The sequence below is a fragment of the Delphinapterus leucas genome, chromosome 12 (genome assembly GCF_059928025.1).
Source record: "Delphinapterus leucas isolate spDelLeu-1000000601 "Yukka" chromosome 12, BTC_Dleu_Yukka2, whole genome shotgun sequence".
NCBI classification, from domain to species: Eukaryota; Metazoa; Chordata; class Mammalia; order Artiodactyla; family Monodontidae; genus Delphinapterus; species Delphinapterus leucas.
In genome coordinates, this window is record NC_143140.1 from 79,559,407 (window position 1) to 79,584,430 (window position 25,024).

A 25,024-nucleotide genomic window follows, 5' to 3' on the forward strand; every position below is an offset into this window, starting at 1 on the left:
TACTTCTTAGACGATTAGCAGTCAATTAACTGGTTCTTTGGCTTACGGTTTTCTAACGCTTTGTGTATCTATTGTCCTTGATGGGACTTTTATTTAAAAAATATAAACATATATTCTTTGTGGCAATGTAGGGAGAGTGTGCAGGATAGAATCAAACATTTTTTTCTGCAAACTAAAGGAACTTAGAAATTCAGTTGTCAGCGGATTCTTTGGAGGACTTCTTTATTGATTCCTATGCAGCTCTACATTCCACGCTTCCTTGAAGCTTCAGAACTCGGTGGATAGAACAAGGAACATTCTACGGTTTGCCACCCAGTCACCCATTGTAATTATTTTTTTTCTCAAGGAATTTGGAGGTTATATTTTTGTGCAGTAGTTGGAATATTCTTTGAAACGTGACTGCCGTCAAGACTTGTTTATAAAGCCATTTTAGCAAAGATGCTATGGGGCAGAAAGAGAAGAGTAATAATAAAAATAGTATTGTTGGCAGCTGATACGGACTGATTGATCATATAATATGTGCCAAACACTGTACTAGGCTCTTTCCATGCGTTATCTCATTTCATTGTCCCTATAACCCTGTGAGGTTATGGGTTGAACTGTCACCCCCGAAGAAGATGTGTTAAAGCCTTTTTTAAAAATTAACTAATTAATTAATTAGGTTGCGCTGGGTCTTACTTAGTTGCCTCAGGCGGGCTCCTTGGTTGTGGCTCGCCGGCTCCTTAGTTGCTGTACGCGGGCTCCCCAGTTGTGGCATGTGAACTCTTAGTTGTGGCGTGCATGTGGGATCTAGTTCCCTGACCAGGGATCGAACCTGGGCCCCCTGCATTGGGAGCTTGGAGTCTTATCCACTGAGCCTCCAGGGAAGTCCCTTAAAGCCTTAACCCTCAGTCTTAATCTCAGAATGCAGCCGTATTTGGAAATAGGATCTTTGTAGATTTAATCAAGTTAAGATGAGGTTGTTAGAGTGGGCCCTAATCCAGAGTGGAAATATGGACACAGACACCGGCATACACAGAGGGAAGACGCTGTGAAGACACATATAGACAGAGAGAACTATATGAAAATGGAGGATTAGAGTGACGCATCTATTAAGCCATGGAATGCCAAAGATTGCTGGCAAACCACCACAAGCTAGGAATAGGCACGTAAGGATTCCCCTACTGGTTGCAGAGGAAGCATGGCCCTGCTGAAACCTTGATTTTGGACTTCTAGCCTCTAGAACGGTGAGACAATGCATTTCTGTTTCAAGTCACCCCAGTTTTCGGTACTTTGGCATACAGCAGTCCTAAAAAACTGATACAGATGGGCGCTTTGTTATCTTCTTTCTACAGGGGAACAGCTGTTGGGAAAAGGAGCAAGGGATAAAGAAAGCAGAACTTTTTCCAGGAAAGTTTTAGTACTTTGCACAGACCAATACCTTGACCAGGAGGAGAAGGAAAATTGACAAGATAGGTAAACAGTGAGCCTCAGTAAGAACGTGACCAGGGGAGCACAGACACCTGTGCAACAAACGCTTACTGGCTTTGGGTGGTTCCGCCGGGCATGAGGAAGACAGACTCCTCTATTCCTCTCCCAAGTGCTAGGGGGTAACAAGAGGGACAAAGGTAGAGGGAAGTGCTTCCTTCGTGATGGTCCAGCATTTCTCATCTGATGAGCTGAGGAATAAAGTGGACTTGGGAAATTGCATTGTATCCCATCTTCTCACCCAAATAAGCCCTCAGGCAAGTGCCTACAGCTTTTCCCTCTTCTGCTCACCATTATTATTACTGTTTCTCTCTCTGTATTATATCTATCGATAGAGAGAGAGAGAGAGAGAGAGAGAAAGATGCAAGTGAGGGGAGGATGGGCGGGGGTGATAAGGAAATGGAGACTTAACAGTGCCTTACATCTTTGTTGTGAAATGATAGAATTGAACTAGTCCTCCAAAGGCTGCTGCCCCCACCCCCATCGCAACCACTACCCAGAAGAGAAGTTGGGAGGGCCTGCGGAGACAAAACAGATGTCCCATTGCTGCTAGATTTCTTGAACTGATTTCTAGGGTGGGGCAAATAAGCTGGGGGAGGGAGGAGGGTCAGAGAATCTGGCAAAGGGCTTTGGGGGGTGGGGCTACATGGACCCCGAGGAATGTTGGTGGTGATGCCTGTAAATATCAGGCTGTACTCTTTCACCCTTGGGCCACCCTTTGAATTTTCTGCCCTCAGTCCTTCAAATCCAGTAAGAGGGAGATGAATCATGGTATTCCATAAGGCCTGTATTAGGAAAGGAGTGATGGGGGTTTCTGGATGAAAACATTAACCTCTGCTTGAGGCTTCTCCTGGTACCATTTTATTCCCCTGGTCTTTGAGACTGTGTAGAATGCCACAGGTATCTTACCTATGATGGAAGATTTGAGGAGTCTGAAACACTCCTTGTGGGATTGCTGAGGGTTAGGAATGAAAGTAAGAGAGGGTGTGGAGAAAATGGAAATAATTTTGTCATGTGTTTTATTCTCTGTGGATTCTTTACTGGACATGTTAATTAAAATCTTACGGGATATTCATCCTAAAAGGTTCAGACCCCTGAACAAATTAATTTGAATCCCCACCATTCGTTCAGAATAAATGCTTTCGGAGAACTGTTTTTGTAAAGTACAATAAAAATGAAGAGTTAGGAAAATTAAATTTCCTACATCATCTGTAGCCCATCCTGCTGGTAATGGACTGCTCCCTGTGGTACATTACCGTAGATTACTCTTCCAACTCTAGTTCAATGATTCAAGCCAAAACCTTCATCACTTCCCTTTGGAGACTATTACACAGCCCAGCAGACATCCTATTAAGAAACTTCTGATTTGCAGAGGAAAAGGAAAATTTTAAAGTTGAGACAGAGAAGGAAGATGATTCATGGTCCCAAAGGAAGAAGGCGCCTTAAGTTTTCAGAGATGGCCCCCAGCTGCCACACCTTCCTTTGGAAACATACTCACCAAGGGCCCTCGGGAAGTCAGTGGAGTGAGCGCATGGACCAGAGTGTAGTCCCTTAAAGGAGTGACAGAAGAATGAGCAGTTTGGAATCCAGCCCAGCAATGGGTAAAAAAGGGTGTAGGACACCTCCTTAATGTAATGTGGGAGTTAAAAATGCAAAAGTTGGCTGCCCTGAGCACATTTAGAGTTTGTGATTCAATATTCAAGAAGAATATAAAACCAGAAATTGCTGTAGTTGGGGCAGGAAATGACTCAAGGCCAAAAGGAAGATTTCTGTTGGTGCCTGGTCAAGGTGAGGGTCAGTTCTGGCTGGTGGCTCTCTGATTGACAGGCTAACTGACACAGGGATAGAGTGATAGCACTGTTCCCAAGAGTTTTGACAGCAGCAAACACTGCAAAATGGTAACAATGAAACACGAAGTCAATACAGTATCAGTAGAGGTCTCCCCCCAACTCTCCATCCCCCACCCCACGTGCCATCACCCACCCTCCCATTCCAGAAGTAGAGTGTTCCTGAGACTTCATAAGCTGAAATGGCGTAAAGTGAAGAAGCAGTTGCCTTAGGATACATCTTGCCAACAGATGCACAAAGTACATCTGTTGACCTTTGAACAACACGGTGGTAGGGGGGTCTGACGCCCGCCCACCCCCATCAAAAATTCACGAAAATCTGCATACTGCTATCTCTGCCTCAAAAACAAAAGAATTGATAAATGACTCACCCAAGGGCAGGAAAAGCTGAAACGGGATAGAATCAGGACTCAGACCCTGGTTCTTTTGATTCCATGTAGTGTGATCTCTCGTCGAACACAAACTTTTCCCTACACTTAGTTAATGTAAAGATCTGTAAAGTAAAAATACAGGTACTATATTAATTGAAAAGAATCCACATGTAAGTGGATGTATGCAGTTCAGCTGTGTGTTCAAGGGTCAACTGTAAATCGAGGTAAAGCACAGATCAGACCCAGTTCAAAGCTATGGCGTCTTGAGGCTGGGAGACTGAGTGTGGTTCCCGGGGAAGGAGGTGTGCGCTGAAATACATACACTGATCTCAAGTTACCCTTTTCCCGTTTTTCATAAAAATGGAAATCCTCTTTGGGTTTCCTTCGGTTAGCAAGAACAGGGCCTAATGCAGGTCTTTCATAAACGTGAAGTGGTGTGAAGCGAACTTTTGAAAAGCGAGGGATACTTGTATTATAAAAGACAGCACATTCTACGATTTACAAAACTCTTTTCTCCAAGTATTTTACCGTGTCCCCTTTTGACCAGGCAAGTTCCGGACTGTCATACTTCACTGTTATATAATTTACAATTCTGGACTGTTTTTTTATAGTAGATCTCATGATGTGGCAAAAACAGTATTTTTCTTCTCTGAATATGCGTTAGCACCCACTATTTGTATCACTCGTTTGACATTTACAGTCTTTAGGAGGCCTATTAGCCATTTTATTTGTTGGATCGAACTCTGACTACGTTTTTAATTTTTTACTGAGACCTGCTGGGGGGGCCCGGGGCCCAGGCGCTCCCTACCAAGATGCTGAGGAGGGTGGTCACAGTGTAGATGTCGCCTCCCACCCCCCCACCCCATGCCTGCACTTCTCATTAGGAATTCAAACGCTGTATCCTCACTTTCCTTAAGCACCGTCTCCATCTTGCTGCCCCTCGGTGACGTGGCTCTGTTAAAGGGAGCTTCAGTGGAAGGAGAGATGGGGCTAGAAAGAGATAATTTTTTTTTTTAATCTTTTGTGGGATCTTAGTTCCCCAGCCAGGGATCAAACCTGCGCCCCCTGCAGTGGAAGCGTGGAGTCTCAACTGCTGGACCGCCAGAGAAGTCCCAGGATAATTTTTGAGGAGGGAATGTTTACCAGAGAAGAGGCTGTGCCCCGGAAGTTAGTTATAAGGTGTGAGCACGAGAAAGTATTGGATACTTGGGAGGAACAAAGCTTCAGAAGGCACCAGAAGAATTTCATTTACTTGGAGGTTTTGTCCGGACTTGGGGAGGTGATGGCAGCCCTCTTAAGTGTCTTGACTTAAAATGTCTGGACCCTGTGTAAAAGCATGACCGGTATGTAGGTTTGGGCCAAGGACGGCTCTTTCCTTACTTGTGTAAGTATTCATCACTTATTTTGAATTGCCACCTCAAATTCACTGTGAAAGAAGGCAGGATATAAACACATGTTATATAATTTATTTTTCTGCAGTCTCTTCTGTACAAAACTCTCAGCTCTTTGAAGATGGAATAAGTAATCCAGTTTACCGAGGGGCTAGATTTGAATAGGGTGGTCAAGGAAGGAGCTGGAAATGAGTATCGTGGGGGAGAGCACTTCTCGAGGCAGAGAGAACATCAGCTGTGAAGGTCCCAAGATGAGAATGAACTTGGTGAACTTTAGGAACATAGACAAGGCCCATATAAGGTTATTGCTTAGTGACTGCTGGAGATCTGAGTGGGTCAAAGAGACAGTCGGGCCAGAATACATCAGTCACAGTCCAGATTTTATTTTAAGCATGATTGGAAGCCATTGGAGCATTTAAATGAACTTATGTTTTTAAAAGACCACTGGCAGTGTTGTGGAAAACGGATTATAATGAGGTGGCAGTGGCTTGGACCAGGCTGTAGTGCTGGTGTTGGAGAGAAGTAGACAGATGTGGAATGGGTCTTAGAGGTAGAGCCTCTGCATTTGGGCTGGTTGTTAGGGGGACAGAGAACTGAGGATGACATTTAGGTGTTTTGTCTGATCATCTAAGGAGATTGTTTGGGGTTGTGAGGGTGGGGATGGGAAATCAAGATAAACCCAGTGCCATTAAACTGATTTACAGGGAGAGTTTAAAGCTAACCAGCAGACTGGACTACCATGACATGCTCTTTCCAGTGAGAAAGGCCACTTGGGAAATTTAATTAGGACCAGAAGGGCACCCAGTTGGGCAGCCTTGATCATGTGCCCTTGTGCTCTTGAGTAGACCAGAATCCTCACGTCCCCTAGAAGGCAGTGTGGCCTGTACCGCAGAGCAGAGGTGCTGGACTCAGCCATCGCCGTGACAGTGACGCAGCCTTGATCCAGCAAGGGCTAGGGTGACGGGGGGGAGCTAAGGTCGTGGAGGGAATGGATTTGAGAGATGTGTTTGGGAGAAACGATGGGCCTGGGCTGCTGATTCTCGGTGGCAGGGGGCGTGGCGGATGAGAGAAGCGGGGAGGCTAGCATCATGCCTGAGGCTCACAGGTGAAAGGGATGGGGGGTATGTGGTAGGGGAGCTAAAGAAGGTGAGTGGCCTTCGTGTGGCTACACTCTTCAGCTAACTTTTATTTTAATAAATTTTTTTATCATTGTGTTCTGAATTCACAGCATTTTAAAATTTATCTATTTTTTAGTTTATTTTTGGCTGCGTCGGGTCTTCGTTGCTGCGTGCGGACTTTCTCTAGCTGCGGCAAGGGGGCGCTACTCTTCGTTGCGGTGCACGGGCTTCTCATTGCGGTGGCTCCTCTTGTTGCGGAGCACGGGCTCTAGGCGCGCAGGCTTCAGTAGTTGTGGCGCACGGGCTCAGTAGTTGTGGCTCGCGGGCTCTAGAGCGCAGGCTCGGTAGTTGTGGCGCATGGGCTCAGTCGCTCCACGGCATGTGGGATCTTCCGGGACCAGGGCTCAAACCCGTGTCCCCTACATTGGCAGGTGGATTCTTAACCACTGCGCCACCACGGACGTCCCTTCAGCTAACTTTTTAAACTTATGGCCCAAATCAGTCTGCTCAGTTTTCTTGAAATTTCCAAATTTCTAATTTGATCAATTAAGAAAAGACCTTCAGTGTTCCCTCTACCCCTTCCCATGCTGACATATTTTCACGTTGACCTCATTGCTCCTCTCAGGAAGCACAGTGACAAAAAGCTGCACAGTCACTATTGTAGGATATCATTCGGCTGGAGTTCCCAGTGCTCAGTGAGCCACGTGAGCGGACAGGACTGTCCTCAGCTGCTTGAGAACACCAGGGCACCCACGTCGGACCCTGTGGTGGTGGTAGAATCTACACGTGGAAGAGGCAGATCCCACTGTCCAAATGATTGCTGATGACAAGGGGAAGAGCTTTTTTCCTGGGCTGATATCTCTAGTTGGTATAAACTACAAAATCATACGTGCAGTCTCTGGTACTTAAAAATCTGATTCCAAATAATATTTACATGAAACTTTGTGTTTAAAAAGCTCAGTAGGGGAATAATTGCCAGACTTAATTAAATGGCTCAAAAAAATCTCAAATACCTCTGTGTTACTGTTTCTAAAAAGAAAATACTTTACAGAAAGGTGCATCCTAGGGCTTTGTTTAGACAATTAATTCTCGATTTTTAGTCCTTGTAATACTAGCTAAGATTTATTGAGTGTTTATTACGTGACAGGCACTGTGCTAAATGCTATTGGGGGGTTATTTCTTTTAAACTTTGCACAGTCCAGTGAGATGAAATGAGATGTAGGTGCTCTCATTATCACCCCATTTTACAGATTGGGTTGAGCGAGGTTAAGTACTTGTCCAGGGTCACACAGAGCTGTGTAACTGTGTAGCTGTGTAACTTTATTGTGTAGCCAGAATAAACCCAAGAATTCTGGCTTCACAGCCCATATTGGTTTCCACTGCACTCTGGTGCATACATGAATCTCTTTCCTAAAAGGAGTTCTGAGCCACTGCTACACTGGAGATGTCTGTGATGGCCAGGTGCTGGCTTGCCATTCAGTCTGGTAGCATCAGGGTCTGGCAGCACCCTTCTTTTTGTGTGTCTGTGCCTGGTAAGATGGGCAGACAGGAAGGATGGGCAGGGTGGAGAAAGGGAGACAGTTCTACACCGGAGTATAATGAACAAAAATTCCATAATTATTAAGACACCTTAGGAGAAAATGTATATCAGTCCTATGTTTAACATTTTGAGTTACCAGAAGCCAGGTACCGTTTCACCTTGAGAAGAGGTTGGGCCCCCGTTGGCCTTGAGACTCTCCTGGTCCCAAGGAGAATTCCGAAGGACGAGCACAAACATGAGATACGGTGGATGGGGTTGATGTGAGCAAAGGGGCTGGGTATGGGGTAGGACAGCATCCTTTCTACTCAGTCGTTTTATTTCCCTTTGTTTTTCTTTTCCAATTTTTAGTGCAGCGCTCTTGGTGTGCATATATACTCTTATGCGCCAGTGTATAGCCAACTGGGAGGCAGTTTCTCACTTCACAGAGAAAACTCTTCATTCAATCAACCTTACTGAGTGTCTGCCACGTGCCAGGCACCTTGATAAGTTCAGGGGAGTTACCGGGAGCTTGGTCCTGACTATGGAATTTAATCTCTATCCAGGAGGGTATGAACCTGAGTAGACTAGTTCCAGGCTGGAAAGCATTTTGACCTTTGGTTAGGGAACATGCCTAAGACTGCATATCTTTTTGTTATTTATTGTGATTATTCTTTCTTAAGCTAAAAGCTTAGGAGAGACCGCCTCAGTCTCAAGCGGTCCTCCGGTCCTCCGTTGAGTGAAGCCATGCACATACTTGACTTGTATTAATAAATGCTAGTCATCCAAGCCATTGCTCAGCCCTGCTGCTGCCAAAGAAGCTGTGGAGTCGAGACCTCACTTGGGTGTGCAGGGACGGAGAACAAAACATGCTGCTCCTGTTTACATACTTGGGCTGGGCCACCCATTTCTCTGAAGCCATCGGGATTTCCTCAGGAAGCTGTCCTGGTGGAGGGCAGGCCGGGGTGACCAGGATGTGATGACACACAGCCCCCTCTGCCCTCCGGGCGCTGCGCTGAGGTCAAGCCTAGATCTGTATCTGGACCCATCCTTTCCAGCCTGTAAGTTTCAAGGCCAGCTCTCCTGCCCAGACTGGGGAGGGGGGGAATTGGTGGGGAGACACTGAGTTTCTGCTCCCAGGTACCCAGCGCCTGTTTGCCATTTCATGCTCCTGCACGCAGTGCTGGGGTAAAGAGCTCGGGAGGGGGCACCCCTCAGAGGCCTCCAGAGCAGCTGTGTCAGCATTTCCGAGCCTCAGCTTTTCCCACCGGGCCACGAGCCGGTCCCTCGAGGGCTGCTGGATGAGCTGTGATCCCGGCCTCAGGAGGAGACGATGGATTGGATGATGTGCCAATTTGTTTGACCTGGCCAAGCACCCAGGCATATGTTTCCTCATTTGTGGTTGAATGAATGATTCAGCTGTACACTTGTGCAGCTTGGGAGTGTTACTAACCAACCCTCACTTTTATTTAAAAATATAATGGAGGTGTACCTTCTGTGGAAGGCCTTAATAGATGGCTTGATGATTTAAATAAACAGTAAGGTTAGCTAAGGTTTGTTATATGCCCAACTGCTCTAAGTCCATACTACTGGGATGGTGAAGTCAGGTTCTGGAGTAGGCAGGGGTGGGTTTGAAGCCTGGGTCTGCTCTTCATGAGCTATGTGACAGTGGACACATTTGTTACCTCTCTGAGTATCTGTTCTCATTGGTATGGTACAGTTAGCGAAACCTATGTTGTCTTGTATGTTTTAAGTTAAATAACTTGCAAGAATACCTGAGATATAATATAGGTATATGTATCCTATCCATCTATCTATATATATAGGTATTTATACACTCAATGAACGTTAAATTGTCTTCTACCTCTCATCTTTCAACCTCCCCAACACACACACGCATGCACGTGCATGCACACATACCCTGCCCCCATTCTATTACCAGTTTATTCTGCAAACTTGATCAAATGGAACAAAAGTGAATCATTTTAAAGCCATCCATATGATGTCTGAAGCTGTATGCTGTACCATATTCCCCAAGATAAGGATTCATTCGTTGCGCTTTTGTTAAACACCTACCTGTGCTACCTTGTGGCAGGCACTGCAAAGGATTATAGATGTGTTGCCTTGCAAGAAGACGCATGCATTGGCCCAGGAGAGCTAATATGTATTGGAGAGAGTACTTGAATGTGCAGATATGAAAGAACTAGGAATAAACCCATGCAAGGTAGAGTGACTGCATAAACGTTTAGGGAACACAGAGCATAGGAGGGACCTCCTTTAGGTATATCCCCCTGCCAGTGGAAGAGGAATAGGCCATTTTGGAAGCTGGACTTTATCATGTGTCTCTTGGCTTTCTACACATTGCTTTTTGTTTGTAGTTGTATCTGCTTCACATACTGAAACTGTTTCTACCTGGACAAAGGCAATGTCTTTATGATGCAGTAAAAATTTTGAAGCTAGATAATCCAGAGTTGGTCACGATATCTTACAACATCGTGAGCACCAATGGCAATTTGATAAGACCTAGTTTCCCGACAACGGGTCAAACCCAGGCCCCCTGCAGTGGAAGCATGGAGTCCTAACCACTGGACCACCAGGGAATTCCCCGGACATCTTTTATTAAAAAACAAATTGTGGAATATGGATAAAATCCAGTGCAACTTTAAGAAACTGGTAGGTGATTAGCTATCATTGTCTATTTAAAGATAGTTGGCAAGATTTGGCCTCGGGAAGAAATTCACACAGAAGTACTCTGTGGCAAGCTGTGTTTTGTTTTGTTTTTTCGCTGCGCCTCGTGGCTTGCAGGAACCCACGCACCCTGCAGTGGAAGCATGGAGTCCTAACCACTGGACCGCCAGGGGATTCCTGGAAAGTTTTGAAATATTAGTCCCAGCCACTAATCCTTGGGTTCTGCTCTTTGAGTGTAGTGGGCTGAGATGTTCCCATCTTAGACTTCTCCTTTCTGTCTTTGAACAGTGCCATCTTGGTGTTCTTCTATTAAATCCTCTCTCTGGTTTGGTGTTATTTAGGGTCTCTTGCCTTTTCAAAAATGTGTTCCAACCTAATACGGTAATCTCAAATGAGGACTGAAATATATTTGTGTAATAAATAAAATTTTATAATGAAAAAAAAATCTGGTGAAGTATATTGCCAAGTACCTCAGGCTTGGTATCTTTCCATTGGTTATCTCTTTGAATGTTGCTGTCTGAGTACCAGCCTCATGGAACTATAGTTTTCGGGAATGGCTAATGCTCTTCCTTCCTCCATGTTTCGTACCTTTTAGTGGTTTTGTTGCCACAGAAGGGGGGATGGGAGAGAAGAGGCTAAAGACACTGGGCTCATCTTTAGGAAAAAATGAAATGAGGTTGAAATTAATTGACTAATACCTTTTTAGATGTTTTCTGAATTATTTCTATGGAAATTCAAATTGACTTTTCTGCATTGTCACCGGTGACTCATGTCAAGCCTCTGTGGCCACACTTGTCTATAGGGAGGTGGGGGCAACATCTGACCTCAGTCTGGGCATGGAGCCAGGAGGCCCTGTGGGTTCATGGTGCTGGCAAAGTAAGGAAAGAGAGTAATAGGGCGGGAAGCCTTTCACTCACCAGGTTTCCAGGACGGTGGTGAAGTAGCTGCAGTTGGGGAAGAGTTAACTTTAATGGCCTTTTGAGAATCTTTATTTCCTGCATTTATGGCCTAGTTCGCCCTTGCGGGTCAGAAGGTCTTGTTCTGGTATATTCATTAACAGAGCTAATTTTCCTCAGTAGCAGTTGTTCACAGAACTTTCTCTCTAAATCTAATATAAAAAAATGATTTGTCATTATTAAGCTAGATCATTTATAATCTGGATATACAGAATGTCTTGAAACAGTCCTCACTCATTTTCACAGTATGGAATACTGTGAATACGTCTCTTCTGATTATGTGAAATTGTTTAAATTGCATATTACATAAGGAAGCAGAACATCACCCTACCACGAATTCAGAAACACTGTCATGTAAAAACCTGCTTCCACTGCCATGTCCTTTAATCATTTTCAAACTTGCACACTGGAGCCAGTTCTTTAAAAGGCCTGTCTGTGTAAGAGAAAGAATTTTCCTTTGGTACTGGCTGTTTTGCAATCTTACTATGTTTGACTTTCTCACATTTACAAAACGAATAAACTACATAAACATAAAAGTGCTAAGTGATAGAACTGACACGTCTTGGGAGTTTGTTTTTAATAAGCTGATGTAATTAACACCTTGAACTATATATTCCATTTGTTTCTTTAGAAACCGTACAAAGGGAACAGGATGATACACATACAGAAGGCACCAGCGGAGTTAATATTGGCCTTTTAAATTATGATGAAGCCATGGGCGTTTAGAAGCTAAAACTTGCCAGTTACTTTAAGTCTGAGGACTGAGGAGTAGATCTGTTATTTAGAAAAAATAAATTAAAATGTAGCGCAGTATATGAATTGTTTATGTCCATCTTCCCCAGGGCCTGAGTGTATAGTGTCTGGCACAGTGCTTGTGGATTGAGCATTTTATTTCATTCATTCATTCTTTCACTCATCATTCAGCAAATTTATATCGAGAGTCTCCTAGGCACTGTCCTCAACACTGAACAGTAAACAAAACTTAGAGAAAAATCTCTGCCCTTGTGGACCTTACACTTTAGTCGGGAGACAGAGACTGGAAAAGTTAGGAGTCATGCAAACTAGTTTAGATGCTGCAAAGTGGTAAAGAGAAAGATAAGACAGAGAGTGGGGTTAGAGGTTGTGCGAACAGGAGAGGGAGGTTGCGGTGTTAGCTAGGGCGACCCTTGAGAAGAGGGTATTGGAGTCACCTTTGCAGGAGGTGAGGGGAGGGCAGGTAACTGTGGGAAGAGCACAACAGGCCGAGGGAGGAGCAGGTTCAAAGTCCGGGCTGGGGCTGGTGGGTTTGGGCCGTTGGAGAAGTAAAGAGGTGGCCAGTGTGTCCCTGGGGGCAGTGAGCCTGGGAGAGTCGTAGGATGAGGCAGGAGGGCTTCCCTGGTGGCGCAGTGGTTGAGAGTCCACCTGCCGATGCAGGGGACGCGGGTCCGTGCCCCGGTCCGGGAATATCCCACATGCCGCGGAGCGGCTGGGCCCGTGAGCCATGGCCGCTGAGCCTGCGCGTCCGGAGCCTGTGCTCCGCGACGGGAGAAGCCACAGCAGTGAGAGGCCCGCGTACCACAAAAAAAAAAAAAAAATGAGGCAGGAGACAGGTGCTGGTTGGAGGTGCAGATGGGGAGGGTCTTTCAGGTCATGGGGGGATGGAGGCCTTTACTCTGAGTGAGAGGGGAGCCTGAATAGGGCTTTTGAGCAGAGGGGCAGGATCCGAATAGGTTCTAACAGGGTCTCTCCAGCTTCTGTGTTTTGAGGGTGCGCAGGGTTGAAAGGAGGCAGCCCAGTCTTTGATCTCCCAAAATAAAACAGCTGTTAAATTGCTGTGCTTTGTGAACGGAAAAGCACAGCCCATCCTGACAAAATCAGCGTTTTAAAACTGGGCAACCCTTTAAGAGGCCTGATAGGGTTACCAACCAGGGTTCTTGGCCTCTTTAATCGCTAGAAATCGATCAGAGGCCAGACAAGAAATTCACGCAGGCAAGGCTTTATTGGGGCCCCTTACTGAGAACAAACAACAGGTTCCCTTGCAGGCTTGCTCCCCGAAGGGGGGCCTGATGAGCTGGTTTCTTCCATGGGGTGAGGGTAGGGGTGTGTCCAGGGGTCCAGCCGGAGGGGGGCTTTGGTGGATTAACCACCCCTTTGGCGGTGTTGTGTGCAGGGGGCATGCCCAGTACTCTGCTTTTGCTCCGGACCCCCTGCCTTTGCTCCTGGCTCCTCAGAAGCGGCAGTTGGGCTTTTTGATCTTTTTGTATCTTTTTGTCCATAATTTGCCCCAACTGCACATACATGCAGTTATTTTTAGTGCCTTATAGTTTATTTGTATTTTGTTGCTGGAGGAGACATTTTTTTAGGTGCAGGCACTGCAGCAAAGGGTCCCAGGTCCCAGGTCCCAGCCTGTCTGAGTAGTGCATATAATTTTCTTTGTAGGCTCCCCCCCCCCCCGCCCCCCCCGCCCCCGCAATGTGGCAAACAATTAAAATTAAAATGTCCCATACACATCACAGAGAAGAAAGTGAAATTGCCCTTTTTTAATGCAGCAATTAAGAAGAATAAAAAGGTTCAGGTAGGCAGGCAGGCAGGCAGGCGGCAGATGTGTTTTAACTCATTCATTTCCTTTAGTGAGAGTGTTTCTTTGTGAATCCAAGATCATGGATAGGAAGGAGGGGGCTATGTCAGAGCAAACATTGACCTGTAAAGCTATTGGAAGAAACAAGATTTGGCCGATGAGTAGATAAAAATGTTAATTCTTTCTTTTAAATTGAAGTATAGTTGATGTACAATATTACTTAAGTTATGGGTATACAAATAGTGATTCACAGTTTTTAAAGGTTACACTCAGTTTATAGTTATTTTAAAATATTGGCTCTATTCCCCATGTTGTACAATATAGCCTTGTAGCTTATTTTACACCTAATAGCCTTATTTTACACCTAATAGTTTGTACCTCTTAATCCCCTACCCCTCTATTGCCCCTCCTCCCTTCCCTCTCCCCACTGGTAACCACAGGTTTGTTCTGTATATCTGTGAGTCTGCTTCTTTTTTCTTATATTCACTAGTTTGTTTTATTTGTTTAGATTCCACATATAAGTGATATCATATGGTATTTGTCTTTCTGTTTCTGACTTGCTTCACTTAGTATGGTAATGTCTTAATCCCATCCATGTAGCTGCAAATGGCCTTATTTCATTCTTTTTTATGGCTGAGTAGTATTCCATTGTATATATGTACCACATCTTTTTTATCCATTCATCTGCTGATGGACACTTAGGTTGCTTCCATATCTTGGCAATTGTAAATAATGCTATGAACTTTGGGGTGCATGTATCTTTTCGAATTTGTGTTTTCGGTTCTTTCAGATATATACCCAGGAGTGGAATTGCTAGATCGTTGGGTAGTTCTACTTTTAATTTTTTAAGGAACCTCTGTACCGTTTTCCACAGCAGCTGCACCAGTTTACCTTCCCATCAGCAGTGTATGAGGCTTCCTTTTTCTCCACATCCTCGCCAGCATTTGTTATTTGTGTTCTTTTTGGTGATGGCCATTCTGACAGGTGTGAGGAAAAATGTTAATTCTTTGGTGAAGGGAATTGCTCTTTTAAAAAAGTATACATCAGGGCTTCCCTGGTGGCGCAGTGGTTGAGAATCCGCCTGCCAACACAGGGGACACGGGTTCAAGCCCTGTTCCAGGAGGATCCCACATGCCGCGGCACAACTAAGCCCGTGCGCCACAACTACTGAGCCTGCGCTCTAGAGCCCACGAGCCGCAACTACTGAAGCCCGTGCGCCTAGAGCCCGTGCTCCGCAACAAAGAGGAGCCCCCGCGCGCCACAACTAGAGGTAGCCCGGGCGCAGCCACGAAGACCCAATGCAGCCAAAAAAAAGAAAACTATATGTTAGAAATTTAAACTGCGGGTGTCATGAAAAAGCCAGTGGTGATGTTAGTAAGTTCTCAGCTTGTGAGCAAATTGAATATTTTCATTCTTGTGATAATTGGCTTAGTTAGAATGGTGTCAATTCATCTTAGATTTTTGTTGTTGTTTCACTTAGTTCCTAAGAAGCCCGTCAAGTTTTCATTGTAACCATGTATATAGAATGCGGTAGAAAGCAAATCGTCTTCACTGTCAACTTTCAAGATGTTTTTAATCTAAGAGTAAGAACAGATCCATGTGCTTAAGATGCTTTTTCAGAGCATTTTCACATTATATTCTTGGCGAACATGAAAGTCTTTTATGATGAAAATTGAAATCATCTTGAGGGGAAATGATGTAGTTAAGAAAGAACTTGTCTTCCCCAAAAATTGAAGTAAAAGTATGGCTGTCATGTCATGTAATATTTTATGTGGTTACATTCGTAGATGGACAGATACGTAGATACAGTGATACTCACGCATGTGCCCGGAACGAGAGCGGTAATTTTGTCTTTAAATCTGATTATTCCTATACGTGAAAGGTCAGAATGTGGTACAGAATGAAGCCAGATTTTCTGTGTTCACCCTACATTCACATTCACAAGCAGGCCTTTGAGTCCTCAATGAAGTCCTTAGTGCCCTGATTGCTATTGTGTGTGTCCTGGAGATCAAGGAGCTGGTCAGAAGAGCAAATGTCAGAAGCTAAGTCAGGAAATGTTCTGGGAAGGGGCTAGGTGTGTGGTGAAGAGTTGTTTGGGGACCACTGGGAGTTTTTCCAGGGCAGTGGGTGAACTGGTTTCTCCCCGACTTTGGAAAGAAACCACTCAGTTGGTGTCACATGAGCGAAGGACCCTAAAATCATCTCCAGTAAAAAGGAACAAACAGGTATCTCTTCAGCTCACGATAGCTCAGTCCCATAATGGGAATATGCAGGGCTTATTCTCTAGGCAACTAGAGTAAGCCTGTGCGCAGCAACGAAGACCCAGTGCAGCCAAGGATAAAAATAAAATAAATAAATTTATTAAAAAAAAAAAAAGGGAATATGCATGTTTCAGAGGCCACAGCGTTGCTCTGGCATTTGCTTTCTTACAGCACCCGAGCCAGTTGCATTCCAGGTGTGTTTTCCTACTGGTCTCCCTGACGGGAGCTTAATGCAGGGGATTCAACCAGAAGAGTTCCGGGTGTGTTCAGTGCCTTTTTAAGGAAGGCACCCTCTTCGTTTCCAAACACCTCTTTTAAAAAAATTTTTATTGTTGTACAGTTGACTTACCATGTTGTGTTAGTTTCAGGTGTGCAGCAAAGTGAATCAGTTATACATATACATATATTCACTCTTTTTTAAGAGTCTTTTCCCATACAGGTCATTACAGAGCATTGAGTAGAGTTCCCTATACTACACTAATTCCAAACACTTTAATTGCTTTTTCTGTCAGGATAGAGAAGAATGTGAGACTTTAATCTTGAACCTTTAGACCTTGAAGCCCATTGCACCAAGAAATTTTGTCCTAAATCTTCTAGGGATAAAAAATTTCCATGGGATTCTTCCAAGATCTATGACCCTTAACATGTTGAGAATTATCAGCATTAAGTGGAGATTATTAGGAATCATTAATTCCTATACATGAAGAATCTTCAAACCTAGGTTCTCTTCTGTCTCTTGGCCCCTGTCCTGCCACACCTCTGCACTGATCCGTCAGCCAACCCCAGGAGCTTTTCCTCTGGGAACAGGTTAGGCCATCCCCTGAGTCAGAGGAGTTACCTTTATTGTTCCCACACCCTCAGTCAGTTCATTTGTCATTGTTTCTAATGATATATTCCGTGTTTGAATGTTTTACCCATTAGAGCGAATTGCTGTTGTAAGGTTGGTGGGGGCAGGGAGACTGAGCCTGTGAAAGGTCACCATTATATGTGACATGCTGGTTTGGTGGATGGAATGTCATCGCATAGTTAACAGAATGAATGTTATTGTTATCCGGCACCCTCAGGAAGGGGAGAGATCATTCTACTAACTTTTGTTTATTCCTTCCTTCCCTCTTTCATTCATTCGTAATTCGATAGATATTTCTCGAGTAATTGCCAAGTGTCAGGTGTTGTCATGGTGTTAGGGACTGAGGTTGCAAAAATAAGACCCAGATTCAGCTATCAAGGACTTTAAAGTGTGCTGGGGACAACCACCATGTAAATGAGCGAGGGTCACTTTTTAAAAATGTCTTAAAATGGAAAAGTTCAACTACGTACCAAAGTAGAGAGAATATTTTAAAGAACAGCCATATGCCAGCACTACAGTTATCAATCATGGCTAATCTTGTTTCATCTATACTCCTCTCCCCTCCCCCCATGACTTTGAAGCAAATCGCAGACTTCACGGGGAATGTGTGAGTTATGCTTATGCAGTGGGAAGGTCAGGTGCAGTTGCGAAGGATGGGCTGCTCTCTGCAGGGTCAGTGGCATGAAAGAAGGGTGTTCCAGGCAGAAGAAATAGTATGGGGGGGAGCGGGGATGATGTAGTGCTGCTTGTAGTTTGATCTGGCCAAAACTGGTACATGGATGGGGGAGGTGGAGCCACAGGTGGGGGTCTAGAAAGGCAGACAGAGTACAAGTGAAAAGGCTTTTGTATTGTCAGCAGCAGACTGACTTTGTCACATCTTCACTAGGAGGCGTTTATAGTTTTCAGGATTTATATTTTGAAAGTTACAGTGGGCATGGGGTATAGAGTGGGTCGTAAATGAGATGGGATTGGAGAGGGGGTGAATAGCTGGGAACCTTGGTTGATGTCTTGAAACACTGCTAGGATTAGGATGGAGAAATATTTTGAGACATTGAGAGATATTGGAGAAGAAATATTATATTAGCACTTATTTATGACACATTATAAGACCTAGTTATCTCTTAACTTTGGGGATAAGTGAATGACCCTGTGAATGTTGGCACGGATCAAATGGGTTGATGCTAATCTCTGGACTACTGGAATCCAGAATGAAAGTTTGGTGGGGATGGAGAGTTTGGAATATGAATATGTAGGAAGAATAGGCATAGGCATTTGTCTACAGCTAAGGAGATGAAGAAAGAGTTTTAAGAGTTATCAAAATATAAGTTAAGGGCTACAAAGTTTTTCGGTAATGGGCCACGTGTTCAGTATCCTCAGGTTTGTAAGTCATGTGAATTTTTATTGATAACACTCTTTAGGTATTATCTGCCAGTTCTTCTTTTTCTTTTATTTTTTAATATTTATTTATTTAGGCTGCTCCAGGTCTTAGTTGTGGCACATGGGATCTTTAGTTGCGGCATGTGGGCTTCTTAGTTGCAGCTCGCATGCGGGATCTAGTTCCCCGACCAGGGATCGAACCCGGGCTGCCTTCATTGGGAGCATGGAGTCTTACCCACTGGACCACCAAGGACGTCCCTACCTGCTGGTTCTTAAAAATGTGGAATTTTGGCAGCATCACCAAGAAAGAATTTAATCAACACTAGCACTTATAACACTGAATGCTGGGTGATAAGCATGATGCCTTCAGTTTGATCAGGTCACCAGGACGTCCAAATTTCACTTAACAGTCACACTGGGCTTCCCTGGTGGCGCAGTGGTTGAGAGTCCGCCTGCCAGTGCAGGGGACACGGGTTTGAGCCCTGGTCCGGGAAGATCCCACATGCTGTGGAGCAACTAAGCCCGTGCGCCACAACTACTGAGCCTGTGCTCTAGAGCCCACGAGCCACAGCTACTGAGCCCGCGTGCCTAGAGCCCATGCTCTGCAACAAGAGAAGCCACCACGATGAGAAGCCCGCACACCGCAACGAAGAGTAGCCCCCGCTCGCCGCAACTAGAGAAAGCCCACACGCAGCAACGAAGACCCAATGCAACCAAAAATTTAAAAATTAAAACAAAAACAAAAACAACACAGTCGCACTGCCCTCAGGAGCAGTCCTCGGAAGTGAACTGGATTCACGTGCACGTCTGACTCCATGTACACCACACCTCCTGACTCTCTGCTAAAGCCAGGGTAGAATATAATTTTCATAAAATGTAGCAAACTCAAACGTTATGCAAAATTTAATTAACATCCTAACCAGAAATTTCAGGATTGTTCTAAGATCAATCTATTCTTTTCCAGGTTTCTAAGAATATCATAGATCACGTGTTCCCCCCGGTCAGATTTTGATTGGTGCAGTGCCTGCGAATGCCCATATCCTCATGAGTATGGGCCAGAGGCAGCCAGAGAAAGTGCAAAGTGTGATTCATACTCATCAAAATCTGTGAATCTGGTCTGAAATTCTGACTTCGTTCCCACCCAACTAGCTCACTCTGCTGTTCTTCCCAAATCTGTGATTCGATTAAGCTCAGGCAGTTTGGAAAGGAGAAATGAGTTGAGTCTAAAATTGTCCTCTGCTAAATCCTCATGTCCATTTTAAGTCTGAATAAATCTGCACTTGAGGTTTTTAGAACCAACTGTCAACATTCTAGTCTTTTCCCTGCGCTTTTCAAGTTCTGAAGGTTCCTGTGAAATGTTCTTTTTAAGCCACCGATAGCCCAGCGAATGGGATCTTTCAAAGCCTTTAATTCCAAAAAGACCTTATACTAAGCACACGGTTTAGTAAATCCCTTCAACAAATTTCCATGACTTAATTATATGACTGCCTTAAAATACAGCCATACTTGGCTTTTCTGTCCAGTAATAATAAGCATTCACGTTTCTTGATTTTATATTGTATACTTAGCACCCAGCACAGCACCTGGAATGCCATAGGTGTTCAGTAAGTATTATTTGAATTAATGAAGTATCCCATTAGGTGTTGATGATTGAAGAACATAATTTTATAGCTCTGATCACTTTGTTCATCACACCTGACAATCATCATGACGTGAAAGATGCCAGCACACACTCTCCCCACGAGGAGGCCTTTTCATTCCATTTTGTTGTAGCTACTCCTCTCCATGGCCTGTAAACTGAGTTTGTTCATATTTAAACCAAGCTGTTCAAATCCCTTCCCAGCACATACCCAGCAGATAATTAGGGATAACTAGTTCATGCATAAGATTTTGGTAATAACATTTTTGCTAAAGATCTCAGGCTTTTCGTATCCTGGGGTCAAGCAGGCTGCCCTGAGCCTGAGGGTGGAAGAGGAGAAGGAAAAAATGCTTCTGTTGTGGCTTTAAATCAGGTCAACCACAGATGAGCTTTCCCCCAGGAGAGCAGGGACCACAAGAAGAGAACACAGGGAGAGCCTTTGGGGAGCATCTGCATTTAGGGGTAAGCCGAGGAGGAGGGAGAGAGTCCCGAGGAGACCCATGTGCACGGAGCTCTAGAACGGACTCGAAAGTGGGAGGACCCCTAGGGTGCAGCCCGAGAGACAGACTCCACCAATGACTTTCAAACTTTTGGCCACAGATTCACTGGAAGATGTATTTTACATTGTGATTCGGTACAGTTATACACACACACAACTGAAAAAAATGTTGCAGGAAACAGTCCCGTTTCTTCCTGGGATGTATGCCGGCATTTCCCGCTCTGTGCTGTACTCCCCTGTGCTATGCAATGTTGTCTAAACAAATGCTGGTCTCACAGGCCACAGAATATCTTAGGGCTGTGTGGTGACTTAGGACTGTGTCAACCCAGAAGTCAGAAGTGAATCGGCAGTAGCCATACTTTTCAGACTCTGAAGGTTAGTGGAGGGCACTGGGCGCTGTGGTGGCTCCCCTGTGGTGTCACTGATCTACCTTGCTAGCGTGAAGTGGTGCCCGGACCCCCAGCGAGTCCAGGTCCTGCCAGGTCTCCGTCATCTTCTGGGGGTCCTGAGCCATCTGAAGAACTCCAGCTTCTCTTGTAGGTCACCGATGGCATCAAGGTTGGAGTTGATGAGAAGCAGATGTGGATTTGCCTGGGCTCTGCAATTTGCGGCCAGCGGGCTCTCTCATTGAGGTGCGTGAGTTCAGTAGTTGTGGCTCACGGGCTTAGTTGCCCCGTGGCATGTGGGAAGGGATCCCAGTTCCCTGATCAGGGATTGAACCCACGTCCCCTGCATTGGAAGGCGGATTCTTTACCACTGGACCACCAGGGAAGTCCCGCCTTTATTATTTTTTTTAATTTTTAATTTTATTTATTTATTTTTTGACCACACCTTGCAGCATGTGGAACTTCCCCAACCAGGGATGGAACCTGCACCCCCTGCAGTGGAAGTGCGGAGTCTTAACCACTGGACCGCCAGGGGAGTCCCGCCTTTATTATTTTTTTAATTTTTAATTTTATTTATTTATTTTTTGACCACACCTTGCAGCATGTGGAACTTCCCCAACCAGGGATGGAACCTGCGCCCCCTGCAGTGGAAGTGCGGAGTCTTAACCACTGGACCGCCAGGGGAGTCCCGCCTTTATTATTTTTTTTAATTTTTAATTTTATTTATTTATTTTTTGACCACACCTTGCAGCATGTGGAACTTCCCCAACCAGGGATGGAACCTTGGGCCCCTGCAGGGGAAGTGCGGAGTCTTAACCACTGGACCGCCAGGGGAGTCCCTGAAGACCACTGCCTTTGGAAGCAACTGGTGAGAGAGTGCTGGGAAGGAGGGGTCGCCAGTACTGGCAGCTTGTGAGGCTGTTCTTCATGCTTCAGGAAGGGATTTATGTTAACTGGAGACCACTGATGCATGATAGTGGGGGCCACGGGCACCAAGATCATATTTGCCAAAGCAAGAGTTAGACATGGGCTCCGGCAGGTTCTCGGTGTTTTGGAGGGAGGAGAGTGGAAGATGTGAAATCAGCCCTCCTCCAGCCGCCTGCCACGTGGGTGTGCCCCCAGAGCCCTCTCTCACCACCAGCATGACTTAATTTGTCCCTCTGGTGTATGTTTTTGGTTGTTACGTGTAAAAAACTTTCCTGAGACAAACTGTATTTCAGCTCAAACCATCTGCAGAAATGCGGAGAGAGATACCTCAGAGAAAATATATTTGAGATCAGTTATTACATATTCAATGAATTTCTCCAGAATGATATGGCAGGATGGGATGACAGAGCTGGTGCAAACATTGACATCTCACGGGTTCGGTGAGGCTGAACGAGGAAACCGGAATTAAAGTCTTGTTTATGGTAGTAGCAACTTCACCTGAAAGGTTGCTGGAAGTGTTTATCACCTCAAAATCTTTACACAAGCTAATTAAGAGTGAGAACGCATTGTGAAGTCATTCAAGAAATCAGTTAGGCTTTATTTTATTGTAGTGATTTCTTTTAGTGGATTTATCTGGTAGGGGGCTGATGCAAGTATTTATATATATGAATATATCTTCATCCCCCTCCCAAACAATAGTGAGCAGTGGATATAAAACATATAATTTATATTTCATAAAATATATCATGTACGTATTTACTATTATAGACAGAAAAGGTAGAGATGTGTGAAATAAATCAGTCAGGAGTCTTGTTCCCTTTCTTCCCCTCAACTTTGGGGATTCAGAGCAACACATTGAGTTTTCCCTTAGGGCTCTGTCTTTACAGATAGATAAAATCACGGGACCAAGAGTTCATTTCCATTCATTTGCATGTAATCTGCATACAGCAGTACAGATTACATTGTGTCTCCTGGTGTTTTCAGAGAAGTTTTTTTCTTTTTTTCCCCTTAAACTTTGTCAAGATATTCTAAAGCATAAATGACATCTGGGGAAAGAAGAGAGCAAAAACAAAAAAAGTAATGATACAAATGCCTCTGTTTTCATAGTACTTTTAGTTTTCACATTTTCCAGAGACAGAAGTACATTGGGGTAAAAATTCAGAAATGCTATTAAATCAATTGTTGAGAGAACAATGCTCTGTTTCTTTTCTCCTTAATTGTAACAGCAGTTCACCCGATCTGAACTGTTTGGTACAATGCCCCTTATCTCTATATTTTTATGTTGGTTGTATAAAAAAGATGGGTGTTTGGTATAAATGTGTGCTGTGGCTTCATAGGAAAATTATACAAGTTAGTCTTCCATTGAGCTGACACTGGTAGCGGGACCCAGATTTAAATTAAGTTCATATTAAGTGAAATGGATGGTCATATGGAAAAATGCTGTGACCTGGTTTTGTAATAAGAAACGGGAAGAGAGCTTGAATTTGCATGTATCTTTTTTTTTGGTAGACAGTGATGGGAAAATTCTTGTAAAAAAGTTTATGCGTCACAGAATTTCACAATTTACTTTAAAAAGGCTATTCTGAGGAAATAAGATTTTTCTGAGTTCCTAAACACAGAGCTAATATTGCTTCAGCCTAATGCATGCGAACCGAAGGGGGAAAATAAGAAACGAAACAGATTAGACAAGTAATACACTCTACAGCAGAAACTTTTAACACCTTAAAAGAAAAAAAAGTTTAAAAAGGAATCTGTTTAAGTAGTTTAATGTATTTATTATAATAAATATCAAAATTTATAAAGCCATACTACATATTTCGAAGTTTATTTTGTAACATCAATGCCTCTTGGCATTAGCATTGTGGGGTGTTCAGTCAGACATGAACATCACATCCCCAAAAAAAGATGTACGAGGTGTGGTGCTATTAAAACATCAACTGCATTATTTAAATTCCCTAGAGACTAATGTTGCAAATATTTTAATAGAATATTAAGTATTAAATATTTTTACTGAAGAGGTTTGTACTATATCAAGTAAGAACAAGTTGGACAGAAAGGATGCAGGGGTCTCCAGACAGTCCTGAAAAAGCATGGATTTGGAGTGGTTGAAGAGAAAATCATGTGGCTCCTTGGTTCCATGTGATGGGGATGGAAAAAAATTCCTTTCTGTGCATAGCAGACAAGACGTACTTAAAAAACACACACACACACGCTTTAAAAAATTATTTTGTCTTTCTTGGCATTTAAATGATCAAGACTGATGAAAGTGGTAATTATGGGGACTCACTGAACATCTGGAAAGTGATTTGAAAACACACAGAGGCAGCTGTGCCACCCTGTTCTAAATTATTATTTGCGGAGCATCAAGTGAGGAGTGGTTATTGCAGGGTGTGAAATGTTTGCTGTCTTTGGCCTGAGTTGAGTTGAACAGCTGCTTTCTTCCTCACGAGCAACAGATATTTCCCAGGCCCTCAAATATTTGGGGAGTTCCGAGTGATTGGGAGTGAGGGGTAGGGAATGAAACTGTTTCACTATTAGGAAAAAAAGTTTGACCAGAAGCCTAGAAACTTTAGAAGTGACGTGAACAGTTGGCTTTGAAGGTGTCCTAGGATGTATGAGAGAGGAGAGAGAAAGGAAAGAAAGCAATTTGAACAAAGCTATATAAATTATCATTTTTATAATTTTTTCAGGTGGCCTTGATTAGTCCAAGAAAGTAGCAGTTGGTGGCCGAGGCAGCGGTGGTCTGGAGCCCTTGCCTCGCTGGGCACTTTGCTGTCGTAGTCCTGGTCGTTGGCTGGAACAGATGCTCCCATGGGAGCAGCCCTTCCGCCCTCGCTCTTTCCTAAAGTTTCTTCCAGTACTTTCTCTTGGTGTTGGGGGTGGCATGGGGGCTGGGGGAGCGGCCACTGTAGGGGCTGCCCATCTTCTCTCGCTCCTCTGGTCTTCCCCGTCGGCAGGCCTCAGCCCCTTTCTCCACCGGGCTGGTAAGTTTGGGGTTTATTTGTAGAATGTGTGATGTGTGTGGCACGGATCATTCTTAGGGGAGAGAGACCCGGTCTGATCTCTGTTTTGCAAGGTCACTTTGGTGACTGGATCCAAGGCAGATGAGGCCAAATGGGGAAGGAGACAAGAAGACCGGTCAGGAGGTTGTAGATTTTCATGTTGTGGCCCATGGGG

The 25,024-nt window shown here is 44.4% G+C and overlaps 1 protein-coding gene across 20 annotated transcripts in view; it reads left to right on the plus strand.

Annotated features, from left to right (window-relative positions):
• Positions 1-25,024, plus strand: part of SASH1 (SAM and SH3 domain containing 1) — a 324,315-nt gene that overhangs the window by 148,616 nt on the left and 150,675 nt on the right. For 3 of the 20 annotated variants that reach the window (XM_089922122.1, XM_089922124.1, XM_089922123.1), the window contains exon 1: positions 21,009-21,788. The exons of 10 other annotated variants lie outside the window; for them this stretch is intronic. In XM_089922122.1, coding sequence (XP_089778248.1) covers positions 21,546-21,788 — 243 coding nt within the window. In that variant the 5' untranslated portion in view covers positions 21,009-21,545. Of the gene's footprint in view, positions 1-12,584; positions 21,789-25,024 lie in introns of those variants that run through there. 7 more of the 20 variants (XM_022558838.3, XM_089922110.1, XM_089922106.1 and 4 more) reach the window with 6 other exon arrangements.